The following is a 21,051-nucleotide window of genomic DNA, read 5'->3' as shown; positions in this document are numbered from 1 at the left end:
GGACAAACTACCGGTGACTAAACTGTATCTAGAATTGATTTTCTCTCTTTGAATAAAGTACACAATAATAAACTTACTTTTTTAATTGTGACATTATCCTCAGATGACATTAACAGGGGCGGATCCAGGACATCGATGTCTGGGGGGCACCATGAACCAATTTTTTTTTTTTGATGTATATATATATATATATATACAACTCGTCTAAACATCAACCCAACAATGTTAGATCTGTAAATTTGCTTTCGCAAATTATTGGTATATATATATATATATGCGAGTGTGAGTGGGTGCTAGGTTTGTTTTGTTTGTTTGTTTGGTTTTTTTTTCGTTTTTTGTTTTTTCCTTTTTTTGGGGGGGAGGGGGGGGGGGTCAGATATCATCGTTTCTATATTTCAATATGTTTTACGTTTTTTACTTTTTCACTTTACTGCCAATTGATCTTTATTATATTCGACCTAAACATGCATCAAATATTTGCTACTGGAAGTTTAACAAACATGCAACAATCAAACAATATTTTCTTTATATTTCATCACCTCTATATGCTTTCAACTATATTTTTTGGCCTCGCTTCCAGACTTACTTTTTTACACATTATTCTAATATCTGCAAAACACCTTCATATCTTCATAAATGGTTACCTTATAGCCTCAAACGTGTACGTGGTAATTGAAACAAGAAGTGAACAAGAAAAACAAATATAACCGCATGCCTCGTCTTTTAGAGAAATGTATAAGTCCTAGATTCTGTTACAAACTAAATTTTAACGAAAATCAAATAGCATTTTATTAATGATTATTTAATAGGAAATGTCAATTTATTTTTTCCTGGACAGGGGGAAACCATTAGAGGAAAGGGGAAGGGAAGTAAAACAAATTGTTGATTTCCCTTGAAAATGAGAGGGGAATGAAATATGACATTCCAATTAAAAAACATATATTTTCTAAGTTATCAAAAAATAAATAGTTTAATTTGTTGTTGAATAAATTCACAAAAAGAAAGTTTTGGAAAAAACATACATTTAGTACAGGAAATGTTTTAACCTATTCTTCAAATACACAGATCAGAAGTTTCACTTGGTAATCGATCTTTACCGGTATTGTATTATAAACCAATACAAATTTGTACAATTCCAATCAACATGTAAATGTATTTTAGATAAAAGCTTTTGCATAAAGACATTACACACAGGTGTCAATATTTACACACCCACCGATAAGTTGTCATAAATCACGCATGGGGACGCTGGTATTAATTAACGGCCAGTTAAGAAGTCTAATCAAGCTGTGACAATTTCCGCACTAGAGAAGAAGTTTAAGTAGAATCATGGAAGTATTATCAATATAATACTTCCATGGTAGAATTATGTTAGAAAACAAATTTGGTGACTTGAACTGGGGGGGGGGGGGCACGTGCCCCCTGTGCCCCCCCCGGTAAATCCGCCACTGATTAACCATATTAATTTTGATTTATTTGGGAGGCTTTTAAAGTTTTTGTTAACCTTAAGTTAAGTTATCTATATATTCAGATCTTTTATTTTCTAAAACATGCAGGACACTGAAGAAGAAAATGAATTTCATCTTCAACTTCAGTGTTACATAATATACATATTCTATCCTCAACTCGAAGCCCCACATATCTGCCTCTTTCAATTTCTAATTTATGTGCACTGACTCTAAACTTAGTGAGCAGTCGCCTTTCATCCTCATTTAAAATTAATAAGTATTTTTCCATATAAATATTTTCTTTAAATAATCTGTAAGTTCTTAGTTTATTTCCCTGCTGTTTATTTTGTCTATTATTGTAAAGTTCAGATTTCCAAATACGAGAATATTTCTGTTTTAATTTCCGGTAAATTAGTGATTTTAAATCCATCTTTGAATTTTAAATAAGTTTAAGATCTATATCAAGATATTTCATAAGAATAGCAATACATCTATACCAACTATTTTTGTTTAAACTATTTAGTGATCTAGAGACATTCAGGGCTTCAGAGAGAAGGATATCATCAGACTTTAATATATATTTATAATATCTTAAACATATTTAGAATTACTTCAAGAAATAAGGGAAATCTTCCCATTTCACCCATTACAACTATATTTGTAAATTTTTAATAATGAAACAAAATGGATAAATAATTATATATCCGGTCACCGTGACAGAAATTTCAAGTCAATAAAAGATGTGTATTACAAAAATCAAGGATTTGTGTAGTCTGGGAACAGTGATCAACAGTATATCTATATATATGTTCCTGGTATAGTTAACTATACAAATCCTTCAAGTTGCATAAATCGATCAGAAATAACCATATGCTTCAATTGAAAAACGGAAAAAAATTGTGGAAAGAAATTTTGAGAATATTTTTTTTTCAGGGAAAATGTACAAATTTAGAGAGTTTCATAAATTCTAATTATAAACACAAGTTATATGGTGTGGAAACTTTTGAAAAATACTCGTTTTTGCACCTCCTCCCCCCCCCCCCCCCTAATTACTAAACACAATCCCAGCCATCCCTTAACTCATTATCAACCTTTCTTTTGTGGTATTGAACCTTCTTGTAAAATTTCATCAGGCATTTGTATAGTTAACTATACAAATCCTTGATTTCATAGAGATCTATTTACTCCACTTGTATTTGATTTTTTTCTTCTTTTTTTTCTCTTTTTTTTTTGCCAAATTTTCGGAATTCTGTGGTTTTATCGATGTTAATTAGTGCCATACAATATTTTGCGCACTAACCTCTACTTTTCTTTCAATAATTTGATAACAAAACGTTTCAGATGACAACTTTGAAAATCTTATAAAATCATTGTTAATTTTTCAATGTTTTTGAAAGAAATAAGGTGCTTAATGTTAATTTATGAAAAATCTAGAGAGAGTTATTTCCCGCCAACTTTTCAACATAAGAAGAAAGGCCTATAAATATATATATCGAACAAGCATACTGTTAACAAACCATTTCCAGACAATATTGGCATATCTGGCAAAAATAAAGATGAAAATGACTAAAGTCACGTACAGCATTGAATTATGACAAGATTTTTGCACCATATATAAAAATATTATCTGTCAGCTGATCAAAGGTCATAATATGTGTCATCCATTTATTTACAAACTCGTGCTTTGAACACAAAGTCGAAGGATGGATAAAAAACAGTCGTCCAAGCTGGACAATTGTATTGTATGTCCTGTCTGTAATTCTAGGTAAGGAGATATTAATGACAAAAAAGTCAAATCACAAAAATACCGAACTCTGAGGAAAATTCAAAACAGAAAGTCTACTTAGCCAGTTAGCTGGAACTAGTATATAGTCCAAATAATTATGCCGTCTAGAAAGGCTATTTTTGACGAAGGCGTCCAAAAAAAATTATCAAAAAGCCGTACTTAAACGGCATAATTATTTGGACTAGAACTAGTATACTAACATGTTAGTCATGTTAGTGTTAAGTAACTGTTAAGTTAGTCATGTTAGTGTTAAGTTATGAAATGCCAAAATCAAACACTTGAACACATAAATGAATTGATAATAACAGTCATATTCCAGAATCCACACCCATAGGAATTTTTTTTCGTACAGGTGTGTATAGTAAAGGGGGTCTCATTGGGGGGTTCTGATCCCGGATCCCGCTTACTGTTTTGTCAGATTCCCATATCCCAATTACACTATGTACGAAAGCAATTTTCATTTTTTTGTCATTTCCCGGGTCCCGCAAGACCTCATTTCCCGTTTTCACGCCACAATAATTGCACTTTCACATGTCACGCTTACAAAAAATTGGCAATCCCGCGTCACGCTTAGACCCCAATGAGACCCACAGTAAACCCCACATTGACAGAAACAAGTGCCTATTTGAATAACAGTAAAACAAGTTGCTTTCTTTAAATAAAGAAATGCATTCGTAGACCCAAATGCTTGTTTGGCATTATATATTATAGACAATTGTTGAATAAAGATGTATTGTTTTATATTACTTTTGTTGTATAAGAATTAGAAACTGACATTGATTGTTTACTTAATCATAATACCGGCTTTACACACCAACGTATAGGTCCAACGTACATCGACTGTGTTAAAAAAATCATGCTTGCTACCAATCCAGTACTTTTGGATGCATTCAACCTGTCAATCACATTATGTATCATGTGCACAACCAGCTAAAAAGGTGTATTGGGCATGCGAGAAGCGTACCTAAGTGTTTATCTTATGTCTGGCATTTGTCTAACGTAGATGGAATGTACACTTCGTAGGAAAAAAGTCTGTTAAATGTATTTGAGACGTGTCTTGGTCATCTCTGGAACGATTATCTGTCCTTTCAGAGTATCTGGGACGTTATGGGGTGTTTATTTTAGTTAGAGTCAAACGATTTTGAAGTGTATACAACATGCCCTTAACGTGTCTCATACTTATTGGTAGTGTTTTTAATGCCCTTGTAGCGTGTATAGTATGTGCGCACATACTATACACACTACAAGGGCATTGAAAACGCTACAAGGGCATTGAAAACGCTACCAATAAGTATGAGACACGTTAAGGGCATGTTGTATACGCTTCAAAATCGTTTGACTCTAACTAAAATGTGCGTGTGGCGTACAGGTATATGCTTGACACACGCTTCAGCTGAATGAAAATTTTAAACTTCAAACTTAATGCAACACGTGTTTAACACTTGCTCAGCCTTCCTCTGGGGAGCAACTAAGTTACGCACACGGATTTGTTAATTTTCTGTTTTGACTGATTGTTTAACATTGTCATTTCGGGGCATTTTATATCCTACTATGTGGTATGTACCCGTACGGTCCAAATACTCATACGGTCTGGAACATATTTAAATGAGTTGTTATTGTTGCAAACTTCATTAGAAATTTGAATTGAGATCAGTTTTGGAAGAAGGGAAAGGGGGATGTGAAAAAAAAATGGGGGGGGGGGGGCAATTTTTCTCATTTCAGATTTCATAAATAAAAAGAAAATTTCTTCAAATATTTTTTGAGAGGATTAATATAGCATAGTGAATTGCTCAAAGGCAAAAACAATTTTTAAGTTCATTAGACCACATTCATTCTGTGACAAAAACCTATGCTGTGTCAACTATTTAATCACAATCCAAATTTAGAGCTGAATCCAGCTTAAATGTTGTGTCCATACTTGCCCAAACCGTTCAGGGTTCAACCTCTGCGGTCGTATAAAGCTTCCCCCTGCAGAGCATCTGGTGTTATATTGTGTCTCTGATTCTTTTTGCATATTTAACATGTTAAAAAGCAAATAAGATTTAAATTTTAAACTACAAGGAAATTATACCTGTGGATCGACCCCTATTACAACCCTTAATCAACTCTTGACTCCTATGGAAAAAAAGTTAAAAAAATGTTATATCTGTATATTTATGTTGTGTTTACTCTTATCTTTACAAAGCAAGAGTTATAATATATGACCAACCAACCAAAATGACAATAAAGAACACACTACTAGTCCAGAAAGCCTGACTAAAAACAGACACAAAACCCGGTTGGGTTAATATTATTTCTTGAACATTATACATTCAGCACTTTATCAAATATTAATCCATATCAACATTTTATTTTGTAATTTCAGACATTTGTTCAAAAAGGAGAAAGTAGAAAATGGAGTGTTTGCAGCAAACTGTGAATGTTGTGGCCATTTTATTAAATTCCGTTTGAAATCAGATGTCAACTCTAAAATCACAGTAACTATCAATGGACAGAAATATACAGGTACGTTTAACTTTAAAATTGTTGGCAATATAAAGACTTTGTCAACCTAAACAAATCATATTACATTTTGTACTTAAGTGAGAATATTGGTCATTGTTTTTTAGACTTTGCCTTAGTGTTTCATGGATACCTCAGGTGTAACAAATGCAGAACTATTCTAGTTATATGAAATAAACTTTTATTTTTTCACAAAAAAGAAAGTTTATCTTTATGGTTGGTCATGGGATGATATCTTGATATTGTGATTAATTTCTAAATGTTGTTATAAAATAAAATAAAAACAATACAGTTATACATGTATGATAATTCAAAAAAATAATTAAATCAGGTTGATTTTTTGTCACCTAATTGTGTTTTTAAGAAAAGCTTGTTGAGGCTTTATGCAGTATAATCTAAACACTACTTTATTAACTTTGGTGGATGTCTAAATTTTGCACTAATATAAAAGTAATTAGTATGACAGATCTTTGATTCTAATATACTTTTATTCCCAGTTGGAAATGAATACCCACCATGGACATCACTGAACTCATATCTGAGGAAAGAGAGGATTTCTGTTGGTACCAAAGTGATGTGCCGTGAAGGAGGGTGTGGTATTTGTATGGTGGAGGCTAAGTTATATGAACCTATATCAGATAGCATGAGAAGTTATCCAATTAATTCTGTAAGTATTACAAAAACCGCAGCGAATAAGCAGAAAACAAAAAATCTTGCTAAGCTTTAATGTTGGTTTGTAATAGACTTTTTAAAAGTCCTTGTTTCTACTGTAGGAAAAGCATATTCTGTTTACTATATATCTCTATCATGTCTATGATCAGTGGATCATCAATTGACAGAACAACTATATATACATCGGGAATGGTTACAGACCTTGACTACTCAGGAGGATCTCAAAAACTATCTCAAACTATCTTTGTTGAAATAATCAAAGAAGTCTTCATTTGGTACAGGTTAAAAAAATGTTTAATAAAAAGAAATATGGTTGAACCAAAGTTTAAGGTGTGATGAAAAACTGTCTCTACGATTCCATGACAATCCTTTTCTGTATCAATTGACTGTAGTTTTAGTACATTGTGTATCTCCAGGCAAATGACATTTAAGCCGTTTTAAAACTTTTCAGTCTTTCATTTGCGTCGATTTCACTTTTTCATTTGCGCCGATTTTATAATTGCTTCTAATTGCATTTTCAGTTTAACATAGGTGAATAAATACTGGCCATACATATCAAAAGGTCTGTGTAAATGATAGCGAGAAACATATATTTATTTTTTCTACACACCTCAATCTTCAATGTCTTTGCAATGATATATCTCCAATGATATCTATAATACTAAAATTACGAGGTCCAATTTGTCAGCCGTCATCACGTAAAAACGATGAATCCAAGAATTCAACTTTATATATAACTAATATAGTACAATGCTGTTGATTAAAAATTACACCACTCCAGACCCTTTTGTTATCCACATAATTAATATTGCCAATAATTAAGAAGTTCCGGGTCAAATCCGATACCGATACCAATAGTATATTCACCTGTTACCTAGCCTTATCAGTACGTTCCGCATCTGACAGGCGCACCACCAAACGCTGTATTTAGGATTTTGATATATACACCGGGTCGTACTCACAGGGTTGTCACTACTAAATTCAATAATTGTCACATTGTTCCCGATTGTAGAATTTTAATCAGTATGACTCTCTAAGATGACAATACGAATAATAAAAATCCGAGGCTGTACTTAAAATAAGGCGTATATATAGGTACAGCATGTACAGTTTTCAATTTGTTAGCCGGAATGACGTAAAACAGCGAATCATCGAATTCAACTTTATTTATAACTCATAAAGGACAATGATGTTGAATAAAAAATACTGCTTTCCAGGCCATTTTGTTTTCCAAATAAAATTAATAATACCATAATTGATACGTTCCAGGTCGACGTGTTCAAACAGAAATATGTTGAAAGCAGAGAAAACTGTGCATCTTATAATCGGCATGACTTCATCAGATGACAATACCAATACTAAAATAAGGCTTACGCATAATTATATTCTTTAATTCAGTCACAAACCCGCGATATCACTGGTGTGTTCTAGAGAATACTAAAAATCTGGGCTAAAAATAAGGCGTATAGGTACAGTTTTCAATTTGTTAGCGGGCATGAGTGACGTAAAACAGCGAATCAAAGAATTCAACTTAATTTATAACTAATATAGGACAATGCTGTTGATTTAAAAATACTCCATTCCAGGACCTTTTGTTTTCCAAATAATTAGTATTTATCATGACCAATAATTGATAAGTTCCAGTTTGACGGGTTATCTTATAATCGGCATGATTTTATCAGATGACAATACTAATACTAAAGTAAGGCTAAAGGCCGCTTGCGCATAGTTATATACTTCAATTCAGTCACGGACCCGCGATGTCACGGGTGTGTTCTAGTATCTCTAATATTTATAGATGAAACTTTTAAGTGCTGTCCGAAATACTTTTATGATATTAGTTATTTACTTTACACGGATGTAAAATTGGAAACTGTGTACCTGTAGTTTACACCCTCTTCCAAGCAAAAGTGTTATGAAGTATTGTTGAAAATTATTTGTGATCTCTGCCATCAAAAACATCTTCCTTTGTGGCTGAGGTTAAGCAGGCTCAAAACTGGTGGAGGAAAATCATGTCTGTTGGGCTGAGCACAGAGTATACAGACAAATTATTAATTTTTTTTATATAAATAAGGCAGTTAGTTTTCTCATTTGAATTGTTTTACATTGTCATTTTGGGGCAGCTGACTATGCAGGATGGGCTTTGTTCATTGTTCATTGTTGAAGGCCGTACAGTGACCTATAATTGTTAATTTCTGTGTCATTTTGGTTTCTTGTGGCTAGTTGTCCCATTAGCAATCATAACAAATCTTTTTTATTGAGTGACTTTGGTTAATGGCTATCCGAATTGACTGACAATTCATAACATTTGTACAATTGCTAATGGATGAGGTTTATGATGATAGATGAAAAATAGCATTCACCTGTAATTTACCTGGGAAAAATTCGGCGCAATTGCAAAGAGAAAAATCAGCACAAATGAAAGAAAAAATCAGCGCAAATGAAATGCAGATTGGCGCAAATGCAAAACGCCGGTATCTCCTTTGGGATGTAAATAAATACCAAATATAGAAGATTGGTAGAAAATAAATTCACATATGTTTGATGCATATGATGATAGTTTGTATTTTTTTAAATTGAAGTTAATACTGTAAATTGAGAAATTATTGGGTGCATTTCCTATTGTGATTTTGTCAGTTTAAACTATTATTCCATTTAAAATTTTGCGAGATTGAGAAAAATCCTGTTTTATTCATATACAAAATATCAAAACATGAGTTTAAATTATTGCTATTATAACGTTTAACCCTTTCACATATTTCACAATAATATAGACTTCGCAATAATTTCTAAATTTACAGTATATAGACCAAAGTGGGAACTTGTGCAAGCGGAATTGGAATATGAATTTTTAAATGATTGCATTTTGAATACGGTGATCCTGGATGTGATCAATGCATACATTAAAATATTCCTTTCATTTCAGTGCCTGTGTCCATTATTTATGTGTGATGGGTTGGAAATTACTACCATTGAAGGTGTAAATGATGTTATACCAAAAAGACTGGCAAAATACAACGGTTCTCAATGTGGATATTGTAGTCCTGGTCAAGTCATGAATATGCATGCGTAAGTACTTAAAAATTGTTTTGATTAATAATCATATTTTGTTCATGTCTTATAAATGACTATCCTAATTTTCAAACTCTAATCTAAACTTTCTCATGCACACAACTATATATGGAGATAAAACTAAGGAGATGTGATATGATTGCTAATGAGACAACCATCCATCAGAGGACACTCTGTGACAATCAAACTAACATTATTTTTAATCTCTTGCTGGCATTAAATTTTTTCTCATTTCTCTATTTGTGTTTCTTACGTCCACTCTTTCTTTCCTCAAATTTATAACATTAAGAAATGTTTCTTTTCAGCCTACTAGATTTCAACAAAGGTTCAGTATCAATGAAGGAGGTAGAGGATGCTTTTGATGATGTTATTTGTAGATGTACAGGTAGGTAGTAGTTATATGTGCTCTTATTATACCCCCGCTTTAAAAAAGGGGGGGTATACTGTTTTACTTCTGTCTGTCCGTCAGTCAGTCTGTCCGTCCCATGAATATTTTTCGTCGCATTTTTCTCAGGAACTACAATACAAGGATTTCTGAAATTTGGTTTCAGGGTTTATCTAAGTCAGCTATACCGTGTGATGCGTTTTCAGATTCATCACTCGACAACTTCCTGTTTACCTAACACTTGCATATTTTTACACTATTAATATTATCCACTTGCGGTGGGGGTATCATCAGTGAGCAGTAGCTCGCAGTTTCACTTGTTCCTACTGTATGTAAATATTGGGTGATGAAACTGAACTCCCATCATACCTAAGTATAAACAAAATATACTGGCTTTTAGAGAAAATATTGTCTTAATTGCTTATTAAAAAAACCCTGTCACAATAAGTGAGGATTGTTATTGATTTTAAATTTAAGCATACACAAACAGAAGAAATCTAGCCCTTACATAAGAAAGTGAAGAAAATATATCAAAAGTTTAACTTGTTGCTTCTCATTCATCACAATGCTCGGCTGAACTCTTGTAGTTATAAAGTAAAGCCAAGGGGAGATAATTTAAACATTTTACCTTTAGATTCAAAATATTAATTACATATATATTTTAATTTTTAAAATCTGTTAATATAAGAATTGAATGCTGTACCTAAATTTAAATGAAAGCAAATGACCATCCCATTTTAAGAAAGATGTGTTTTTGCACTTCATTCATAATGTGAAGGTGCTCTTACTTTTATTTGTATCATTTCCAAACAACAGATTTCTATTCTATCATAAATATAGATCTTAATGCAATTAGAAATAGATAGATTTTAAATGCAGTTTTAAAACTCCTATATCTTCTAATATTGTTTTCCTCATTTAGAATGAACAATTATATTTAAAGGATACAGGCCAATATTAGATGCAATGAAGTCATTTGCAGTCGACTCATCACAAAAGAATAAAACCACAGCAGCAGATATTGAGGTAGACTACTGTATTTTTTTAAGTGTGTATGTTTGTTTGCTGTGCAATTTGATGCAATTATGTTTTGTTATTTTGATGTTTTTTCTCATTGTACATATGGAGACTCATGGTGGTACATAACACAACAGGGAGACAACTCTGCAAAAATCAGCTGAAAGTTTTAATCACATTTAATTGTTAAGGAAACATTTAGCTGTTCTATGATCAAAATTTATGTTTGTCAAAGTGCTATTTATGTAATGAAATTTTGCTTTAAAATGTATGGTTCAAGTTTTTGATATGTCAATATTTTTGTCAAAGTTTCAAAGTATATAATATGTATAATATTTATAAAAATTAAACGGGCCAAATCAATTTTAGTCAAGGTGATTGGTACCACCTTATAATGATTTATATGATGGAAATTAATAAAACTTGATAACCAGATTGTCTCAATGAATATGATATTAAATGTAATTACTTCTGTTCTCTGAATTACTTTTATGCCCCACCTACGATAGTAGAGGGGAATTATGTTTTCTGGTCTGTGCGTCCGTTCGTTAGTCCGTTCGTCTGTTCGTCAGTCCGTTTGTCTGTCTGTCCCGCTTCAGGTTAAAGTTTTTGGTCAAGGTAGTTTTTGATTAAGTTGAAGTCCAATCAACTTCAAACTTAGTACACATGTTCCCTATGATATGATCTTTCTAATTTTAATGCCAAATTAGAGTTTTTATCCCAATGTCACGGTCCACTGAACCTAGAAAATGAAAGTGCGAGTGGGGCATTTGTGTACTGAGGACACATTATTGTTATACATTGATTTATTGTAGGAATTAGGAAAAATGTTTTGTAGTAAAACAGGACAGCGTTGCCATGGTAAATGTCACCCTGAGATGGGACAAAAACTACAGGTGGTTGGTGCTGATGCTGTGTGGAATAGACCAGCGACCTTAGATGAACTTTTCAAGGCCATCTCAGATAATCCAGGAAAGAAAATTAGATTTGTGTTTGGCAATACTGGCTCAGGTATGTATTTATCATTTGATCATAATTATTTTGTAAACAAAAGTTGAATGTTATGATTAAAACATATGCTAGTTCTACATGAACAAATATCTTAAACACGGGTGAAATGCAGTATTGTGTAGTCTCTTAACTGCAGTATCTTTATTTTAGAATTTCAAGGTACTGGATTACCAAGACATGGGTATATACATTTAACTAAGTTTAAAAGAATTGATGATTATTTTTAAGATCTGTTAAACTATCTAATTAGATAATGTCAATGCCATGTCTTGGAAGTCTATTGTTTCTAGAGGGACTGATGCTGTACTTTCATATATTATAGGTGTATATAAGAGTGATCTTGACCTTGCAAACTTTGACATACTAATGGACTTGAGAGGAATAAAGGAGCTATATGGTATTGATGTAAGTTTTATATTATTATTGAAGGTACATGGTCTCTTTATTTGGTAGCATAAGGTGTAATGTTTTAATATGTAATTACGTCAAATTGATTTTCTTAACTAAGATTTTTATGTGGATTGAAGTTATTTGGTACAGTTTGAATTCATGAGAACCCTTTTACCATAATAGCACCCAATCCCTTATTTTGTAGTTTTATTATTCTTTAAATTCACCAGGATACCAATTTTTAGTGGCTTTTGTGGGTATATATGAACCAAAAATATAGATGTTCAACAAATTATATTTTTTGATATGCTTGTATGCAGGCTAAATGGCAAAACCATAAATTCAAACTAAATATCCACAAATATGAAAGTTTTCCTTAATCCACAAAATACTAATCACCAGTCTTCATTCACACTCAACTAAATTCTATTATAGTTTGACCCAACAGTTGTCCTAGGAGCTGGTCTGTCCATCACTCAGCTGATTGATATATTTACAAGAACCAAATTGGAGCCATCATTTGGATATTTTACACAGATTAGAAATATGCTACAAAGAGTTGCTACTACATCTATACGCAGTGTGAGTACTTCAAATACTTTAACCATTTCGTGGCCATTCTGTTTAATAAGAGATGTACCTGATTTTGATCTTATTCTGTTTAATTCCAAGACCTTAGAAACATTAAATATTCTTTAAATGCCTTTTCCATATAAACCATTAAACTTAGTTACTAATGACACATGGTTAATCATATATATGTCAAAAATTGAAGTTTTGAAAATGAACCAATATTCAATATCATTTGTTCCTTGAGGAAGATCATCATAATATATTATCATCTATTGTATTATGTTTTTGCAGTGCTTAAATGCATATATAGTGAACAACATTATATAATTAGATTAATGGGCTGATATGAGGGCTATGATGTCAAGACTACTATGCAATGTCAATTGGAGGACCATGTCAACCCTCACAGGGTGATCTGAATTGTTTCAGTAAAAAAAATAATTATATGACGACCAAAAGGTTGTTCATGTATAAATTACAGTACTATAGAAAAGAAATGAAAGGATATGGGGTATCCATCCATGAGACTAAATCGGTATGTGCTTTGCAAAAACATAAAAAAGCAAAATGACAGTGATGTCTTTAACCAATAGCAAAAAATATAATCTCACTGCAAGTTTGAGAATGCCCCTAGCACTAGTTTGAGAATTATGTGAATAGAAAGTTTTACCTTTTCAATTATATTTGACAGCTTGGATGCTGGGCAGGTAATCTAATGTTAAAACATCTACATCCAGAATTCCAGTCAGATATCTATGTTTCTCTAGAAGCTGCTAATGTAGGACTTATGATTGGTGAGTTAAAGATTCATTCACATAGATTAATCTGTTGATTAAAAAATCAGAAAATAAAAATCATGTGCTCACTGTTTTTAAAAGGTTGCTGATTGGTGGATTATTTTCCATGCCAATACCCATATGTTGACCCACAAGTTGGCTGTTACTGTGAATAGAACAGGTTGAAGATATTTTATTCTTGCATGATTGATTTTGGTAATTTGATGAATATCTAGATTTTGATAGATAATTTGGCCCTTTGATAAAACAAATTTACTGTTTATAATACCATTGTCATGCAATTTTCATGGCTTTTAAATTTGAAACATAAATTTACTGCATTTAGTAAAATGCCATACATATTTAATTACAGCTGACAAAACAGGATCTACCCAAGTACCAATAGGCCAGTTTCTGAAGACAGATATGACCAACAAAGTTATAGTAGCCATGTTGTTACAATCAATGAGTGATGACTATATCATACGGATGTACAAAGTGGCACAAAGAGCAGAGGTCAGTTTTATAACAGTATTAGGATGTACACAGTGGCATAGAGGGGAGATCATATCGACTGACACATATTTCATTAAGGTCTTCAGAACTTAAACTGGTCTATATATATTCTGCATTCTGAAACTCACAAGACATTTGAATACATATGTCACTTTACCCCAGTCCCACTAGACCATGAGCATACCACGCTCACAGCGATCTAAAATAAATTGAGATTGTGGTAAGCTCGTAGTATGAGCGGCATGAAAATGAAAATTTTCTTTTCAATCATGACCTCATGATGCTGCTACAACAATCTTTCAACTCTCATCACGTCTTCACTAAGATGATACCCAATGCAACATGATCTTACCACGCCTCTACTGCGATTATAGCATGCTCTTAACAGGACCATACTACGATCATACTATGTTCCCAGCAATAACGTCAACATCGTGTTCCATATAAATACTGTATCATTCCTTCTATTTCTCATTGATACGTAGAATTCTTGGAAACAAAGCAGTTAAGCAACCAAAATCTAGGTTAGGGTTAGGGTGGAGGCAGATCTGATAGTAACGAATCATGATCTAGAAGATATATGTTGAACCGACTAATCCAACCTGAATCACGATTTATAGCTGGTCAAGATTAAATGACGATGCTTTAGAGAACGATAGCAGGGATGACAACACATGCGTTAAGAATAGTTGAGCTGTTGGAGATAAAGGACAAGAGGTCCAAATTACATTCAGCCAAACAAAAGCTGGAGAGCTTTTATAAATTTTATATGACAATAACAATGAGCACGATGATCCTAGTATGAACATAGTCGGGTTATAAGAACAGTGTGATGAGGCCAGCATGGACGTGTTAAAATCGTAAAATCGTACAGGGTGGTAGAAACGTTATATAGTCATATTGGAAGCGTGTTTGGGTCATGGTAAGAATGTGATGATGATAGTGAGGTCGTCGTAAAGTCTCTATAATATTGTAGCACAGTCTCCCCGACTAGAATCACACGTTCGCTAAGCTGTTGCTATGATAGTACAGCAACTTTTGCGATCTTACCATGACCTAACTGTACTCTCAGTATGCTTCTTCTATGACCTGATTTGCCACGTCCGCATCACGATTGTTTTGAACATGTTCAAAGTTGGCCACGCTCATCACGATCATGTAGACCTCACCACAACTTTACTGCAATCTGCACGATCGCAAAAGGATCGTCAAAATTTTCATTTTTTTCACAGATCGTAGTGTGATCGTTGTCTAAAGGGACTGCCGTATTAATTTAAACATTTTTAAAAATGCCAAAAACTCAGATGTTAAAGTGAAAGGTAGTTATTTGGTTCTGTTTAAGACAGGTGACATTATTATTTTATCGACCTGCCTCCTACATAAAAGGCAATGTTCTTCTAGACCTTCTAAATAAATTCTGAAGCTGAGACTTGGATTAAGATTAATATTCTTTTTTCATTTCATAAATGGAATATAGAAGTGAATATTAACAAAACGAAAGTTGTTGTATTAAAAAATGGCTGGCAACCCGTAACTGCAAAATTTTTCTACAACAACGAAGAACTAGAAATTGTCGATTCGTATATATATCTTGGTATGCTGATACACTGTAATGGAAAATTTTTAAAAACACAGAAGCGATTAGCCTTACAAGGTTCACGATCTTTGGCAGCTCTGAATAATTCTACAAATGGTTTATACTTGACTAAGAAAAAGAAATGTGATTTGTTCGATAGTATGGTTGCGTCTGTGATAAATTATGCTTCGGAAATTTGGGGTTTCCATCGTGGAAATGATGTTGAAATTATCCATAACTGTTTTTGTCGATCTATTTTGAAACTGGGTAAAAGTACGCCAAATGTATTTTTATATGGCGAACTAGGGCGTTTGCCAATGAATGTAATAAGAAAACAAAAAGTTTTAAAATACTGGTTAAAAATTGTAACTCATAAACCACTTATTGTGTATGATATCTATATATTGTTACTCAGAGATGCAAATACTGGTAAAACTAATTGGGTTTCTAATGTTCGTGACCTATTGTTTAGTATTGGTTTAAACTTTGTATGGTACCAGCAGTCTGGTATGAATATATCATTAGATGTAATAAAAACTAGATTAAAAGATCAATATATTCAAAGCTGGTCTGCATCTATGCAGGAGTGTGAGAAACTTACTATGTACAGAATTTTAAAATTAGATTTTTGTTTTGAAGATTACGTAGATTATAACTATAATTCCCATTTTTCACAAAGCTACATAGTGGTACTATGAAGTTAAATGTTGAGATGGGCCGTTAAACAAATATACTAAGAGAAAACAGATTATGTACTTTCTGTAATATGAAAAGTGTTGAAGATGAGTACCATTTTACTTTAGTGTGTCCTGTGTATAAACATGTACGACTGCAGTTTTTACCAAATTATTACTGTTCATGGCCAAATGTGACAAAACTTATGTATTTGTATCAAACCAAATCTAGATCTTTAGTTGGAAAATTATGTAATTATTTGAAATCTTCCTGGCAGATTAGATCACATTTGAAAAGTTGATCATTTTTCTATTGTACTATCTTATGAAATTGTTCTCTGTTGTTTATTGTGTGTCACAATGTAAATATGTTTGTGTTGCTATAGCATGTATCTTCTGCTTTGCAAATAAAGAATTCATTCATTCATTCAAAATTAATTAGAAACAGGTAATACAATAATTATAAGTCTATTAGTCTGTTATAGAGTGGTGTATTTGATTAAAAAAAATCTCTGTAATAAATGGTTTGAAAATTAAAGGCATATATATTTACTTTGTAATTATTTGTTACAAAAATTTCAATACTAATGTCAACATTTTCCACAAAAATGGATTTCCATGCATACTTAAATAATATTTTTTATCTTTCAGAATTCACATTCATTTGTTAATGCTGGAATCAGAATGAAAATTGACAAGAGTAACAAGTTTGTTGTGAAAGAAAAACCATGTATTGTTTTCTCAGGAATTGCAAAGGATTTTGTAAGTGGAAGTCTTTTAACACTGTGCTAGTGATGTCATATTTACTTTTAATAATTCCAATCATAGTAGTTGACAATCTCAATCACACACAGATATGTTGATATTTTGCTATTAATTATATATTAAAGCAGTGTTTGAGCACGGTAAGTCTGAAGTCATCTGAAGAGTTAAGAGGATACCTATATATAGCTTGGACCTTGACTAAGGCTGATGTGTAAAAAGAAGTAAAATATCTATCTGATTAGTTATTTACATATTTAGGCTATTTATGTTTTCTATTAGACAAAAAAAAATATGGTTCTGCTAATATTTAGTAAGTTTTTGTCGAGCCTGCAACTTTTGTTGCAGAAAGCTCGACATAGGGATAGTGTTCCGGCGGCGGCGGCTACGGCGGCGGCGGTGTTAGCTCACTTCTTAAAAGCTTTATATTTTAGAAGGTAGAAGACCTGGATGCTTCATACTTTGTATATAGATGCTTCATGTTACGAACTTTCCGTCAGTCACATGTCCAATGTCCTTGACCTCATTTTCATGGTTCAGTGACTACTTGAAAAAAAAGTTAAGATTTTTTGTAATGTTAAATTCTCTCTTATTATAAGTAATTGGATAACTCTATTTGGTATGTGCGTTCCTTGCAAGGTCCTCATGCCCGTCAGACAGTTTTCACTTGACCTCGACCTCATTTCATGGATCAGTGAACAAGGTTAAGTTTTGGTGGTCAAGTCCATATCTCAGATACTATAAGCTATAGGTCTAGTATATTTGGTGTATGGAAGGACTGTAAGGTGTACATGTCCAACTGGCAGGTGTCATCTGACCTTGACCTCATTTTCATGGTTCAGTGGTTATAGTTAAGTTTTTGTGTTTTGGTCTGTTTTTCTTATACTATATGCAATAGGTCTACTATATTTGGTGTATGGAATGATTGTAAGGTGAACATGTCTAGCTGACAGGTTTCATCTGACCTTGACCTCATTTTCATGGTTCAGTGGTCAAAGTTAAATTTTTGAGTTTTGGTCTATTTTTCTAATACTTTATGCATTAGGTCAACTATATTTAGTGTATGGAAATGATTTATGATCTATTTGTCTGTTACGCAGGTTTTATTTGACCTTGACCTCATTTTCACAGCTTATTGTTCAGTGTTAAGTTCTTGTGTTATGGTCTGTTTTTCTGAATTTATAAGCAATAAGTCAACTTTATTTTTTGTATTGAAGAATTGTTAGCTGTACATTTCAGCCTGGCATGGTTCATCTGACCTTGACCTCATTTTCATGTTTCATTGATCGATGTTTTGTTTTCTTTTTTAATGTTGAGTTTATGTGAGAGTTGTAATAAAGCTTTATATTTGGTCTATCAACATATTTTTATATCTATGATAAGTAAAGAAGGCGAGACATTTCAGCGTAAGCACTCTTGTTCTATTTGATATGAAAAGTGTCAATTTACCACTTTTAACAGGTTCATGCTGTACAAACAGAGAATTATTTACTAGGAAAGGAACTCAGTGATGTGAAAGTAATCCAAGGTATGTAATCAACTAATAAAACACATGGACACAGTAGTCCCCTTTTATTAGCTGCCTTTAATTATATCTCTAAAATATTAGGACAGAAACCTTTTATATTAATTATGTCCAAAGTTGTTGTGTTTAATTTGATTGTATCCACCTCATGGCAGGATTTTGATGGTCAAATATTTGAGATAATCAGTTTTGTAATCCTTATTTGATCATTGCTTCTTTTTGGAAAATTTGTTCTGAATTTTGTAAATATAAATTGGGTTCAAAACATAAGTATAAATATTTTTGTTTTTAAAAAAAATCTTAAACTGTATGTATGTTCAGTTAATATAACAGGCATGTATTTATAATATATTGTTTTTTATTTCCCTTCTGACTTGTAGGTTATGAAAAAAAAACTTAACTAGACTTCAACTGATTCTATAAAACAGACATGATCTAATTTTCATGCACAATCACTTGTGAAGGAAATCCCCCTAAAAGCAATAAATTGACAACAATATGCTTAAATTTTTTTCTTCAAAACTACAATTGTGTCCCACCAAACCAGTTAGGTCTCAGTTTCAATATGATTATATTGGAGACACATCAGGTACTCATTGACCTTTTATTCTTCAGGTGCAATGACAACACTTGCATCAGAGTTAATTCCAGACGCTGACATTGACCCTGTGGAACCAAGTGTAGGATACAGGAAAAATGTAGCAATGGGATTTCTGTATACAGTAAGTACTTCAGAACTTCATTATATATATTTTTAGAATATGTAACAGTCATTTGTACATAGTATAAAACTAACTTATATTTTAGTATTTTTTTAAAATTCAGTTCTGTACATGTGTATTATAGCAGACTTTTAAGTGATTATTTTTTGCAATTTTGCTATTTTGTTTAGGTTTTCATATATCAGAATATCTTAATATGTTATTGCATTATTTTTTCTATTCATAAAGGTCTTAAAACTGATCTTGAAAGTTATATTGTTAACAGTACTTGATTCTTTTTAAACAGTTAATTGTTGTCTTTCTTTTATTAAGAATTACAGACAAAAATGGAAGGCAAACTTTGCTCCAGGTTCAACAAAAAACACCATTTACTCTATTACTTTTGACCGGTTATAATAAGAATTGAGTAAAAGGCAATGTAAGGAGTTCACATCACAATGGCTTACAACAGTTTCAACACTCAACAGGTTCTTGCTGAAAATTGTCAGTTTAATTTATTGAGTGCTCAGCTTCAAATAGTTACTGATTTGTTTCATGTTTTTCAGTACTTTCTGGAAGTGCTTGGAGATACTGCTGGATCAAAATTTAGAAGTGGTGCCTTGCCCCTACAGAGACCTCTATCTTCAGGACAGCAGTCCTATGATACCAAACCAATGGAGTGGCCCCTTACTGAACCCCTGATGAAATTAGAGGCCATGAATCAGGTTGAAGAATAATCTAAATCTTTTTACAGTAGATACTAATTTTTTTTTAAATCATTTTAGTGTATGGATAATGGTTAAAAATCTGTTTATATATCATGGGGACTGAATATATACATATACTTAAGATACATGAAAAGCAGCTTGAGATGGTTGCTTTTTAAAGTTCTTATATATATATTATGCATATCACTTCACGAAATTACAAAAATAACATTTAAGTTTTGAATTTTCAAAAACTCTTGTAGTAATATAGTTGTTGTATTATATATTTTAGACAACTGGTAAAGCCCAGTACATCAATGATATACCTCTACATAAACCTCTGTATGCTGCATTTGTTACTAGTACTGTTGGTAATGCTAAATTACAGAGTATGGATCCTTCTAAAGCTCTGGTATGTTAGAGTTATCAAATATGTTTATATGGTGTGTAAAAAATAAGACAAAAATGATGGTACTTGAAATGCTTGAAAACATCAATCTCTAGTCTAGTTAGTTTTTATGAATGAGTAACATGGTCAGGTTGACCCAAGGTCATTTGGCATAAAGGACATCAACAAACAATCTGTGTTTACTGTGACGCTATAACACAAATGTTGTAAATATACAGGAAAATTTGTAAACTCTTTAGTGAAGCAAACATAAGATTTAGTAGACAATAATAACTTAAAATGGTTGCATGTGGCTTACTCATTTGTAAAGCACCCATAACTTGTACAATTTATTACATTATGTAGGAAAAGTTTGAAAAGATGGTAAAAAAAAATGTTTCTTAATGATACAAAACAGTACATGGAAAGTACCATATCTAAATATCTAGCCTACAACTATTCTTGGGACAGATATATATGAAACCACCAACAGAAAATTCTAATCGCATGTAAAGTAAAAACATAATAATTTATCTTCCTAATGTAAGACAAATGTTAACTATTGGAAGA

The 21,051-nt window shown here is 32.3% G+C and overlaps 1 protein-coding gene across 1 annotated transcript in view; it reads left to right on the top strand.

The window, feature by feature from the left end:
• The first annotated feature begins 2,989 nt into the window (after positions 1–2,989).
• LOC134685311 (xanthine dehydrogenase-like) overlaps positions 2,990–21,051 on the top strand; it is a 44,903-nt gene continuing 26,841 nt past the window's right edge. The window contains exons 1-16 of the mRNA XM_063544969.1: positions 2,990–3,213; positions 5,600–5,739; positions 6,234–6,403; positions 9,335–9,477; positions 9,786–9,865; positions 10,809–10,891; positions 11,698–11,893; positions 12,216–12,298; positions 12,719–12,865; positions 13,548–13,650; positions 14,006–14,148; positions 17,050–17,160; positions 18,622–18,688; positions 19,301–19,407; positions 19,953–20,111; positions 20,386–20,505. Of these exons, the coding sequence (XP_063401039.1) occupies positions 3,152–3,213; positions 5,600–5,739; positions 6,234–6,403; positions 9,335–9,477; positions 9,786–9,865; positions 10,809–10,891; positions 11,698–11,893; positions 12,216–12,298; positions 12,719–12,865; positions 13,548–13,650; positions 14,006–14,148; positions 17,050–17,160; positions 18,622–18,688; positions 19,301–19,407; positions 19,953–20,111; positions 20,386–20,505 (1,914 nt within the window). The 5' untranslated portion in view covers positions 2,990–3,151. The remainder of the gene's footprint in view (positions 3,214–5,599; positions 5,740–6,233; positions 6,404–9,334; positions 9,478–9,785; positions 9,866–10,808; positions 10,892–11,697; positions 11,894–12,215; positions 12,299–12,718; positions 12,866–13,547; positions 13,651–14,005; positions 14,149–17,049; positions 17,161–18,621; positions 18,689–19,300; positions 19,408–19,952; positions 20,112–20,385; positions 20,506–21,051) is intronic.

The sequence above is a fragment of the Mytilus trossulus genome, chromosome 9 (genome assembly GCF_036588685.1).
Source record: "Mytilus trossulus isolate FHL-02 chromosome 9, PNRI_Mtr1.1.1.hap1, whole genome shotgun sequence".
NCBI classification, from domain to species: domain Eukaryota; kingdom Metazoa; phylum Mollusca; class Bivalvia; order Mytilida; family Mytilidae; genus Mytilus; species Mytilus trossulus.
Note: the sequence above shows the minus strand (reverse complement) of the source record. Positions and strands in the feature narration are given on the sequence as shown.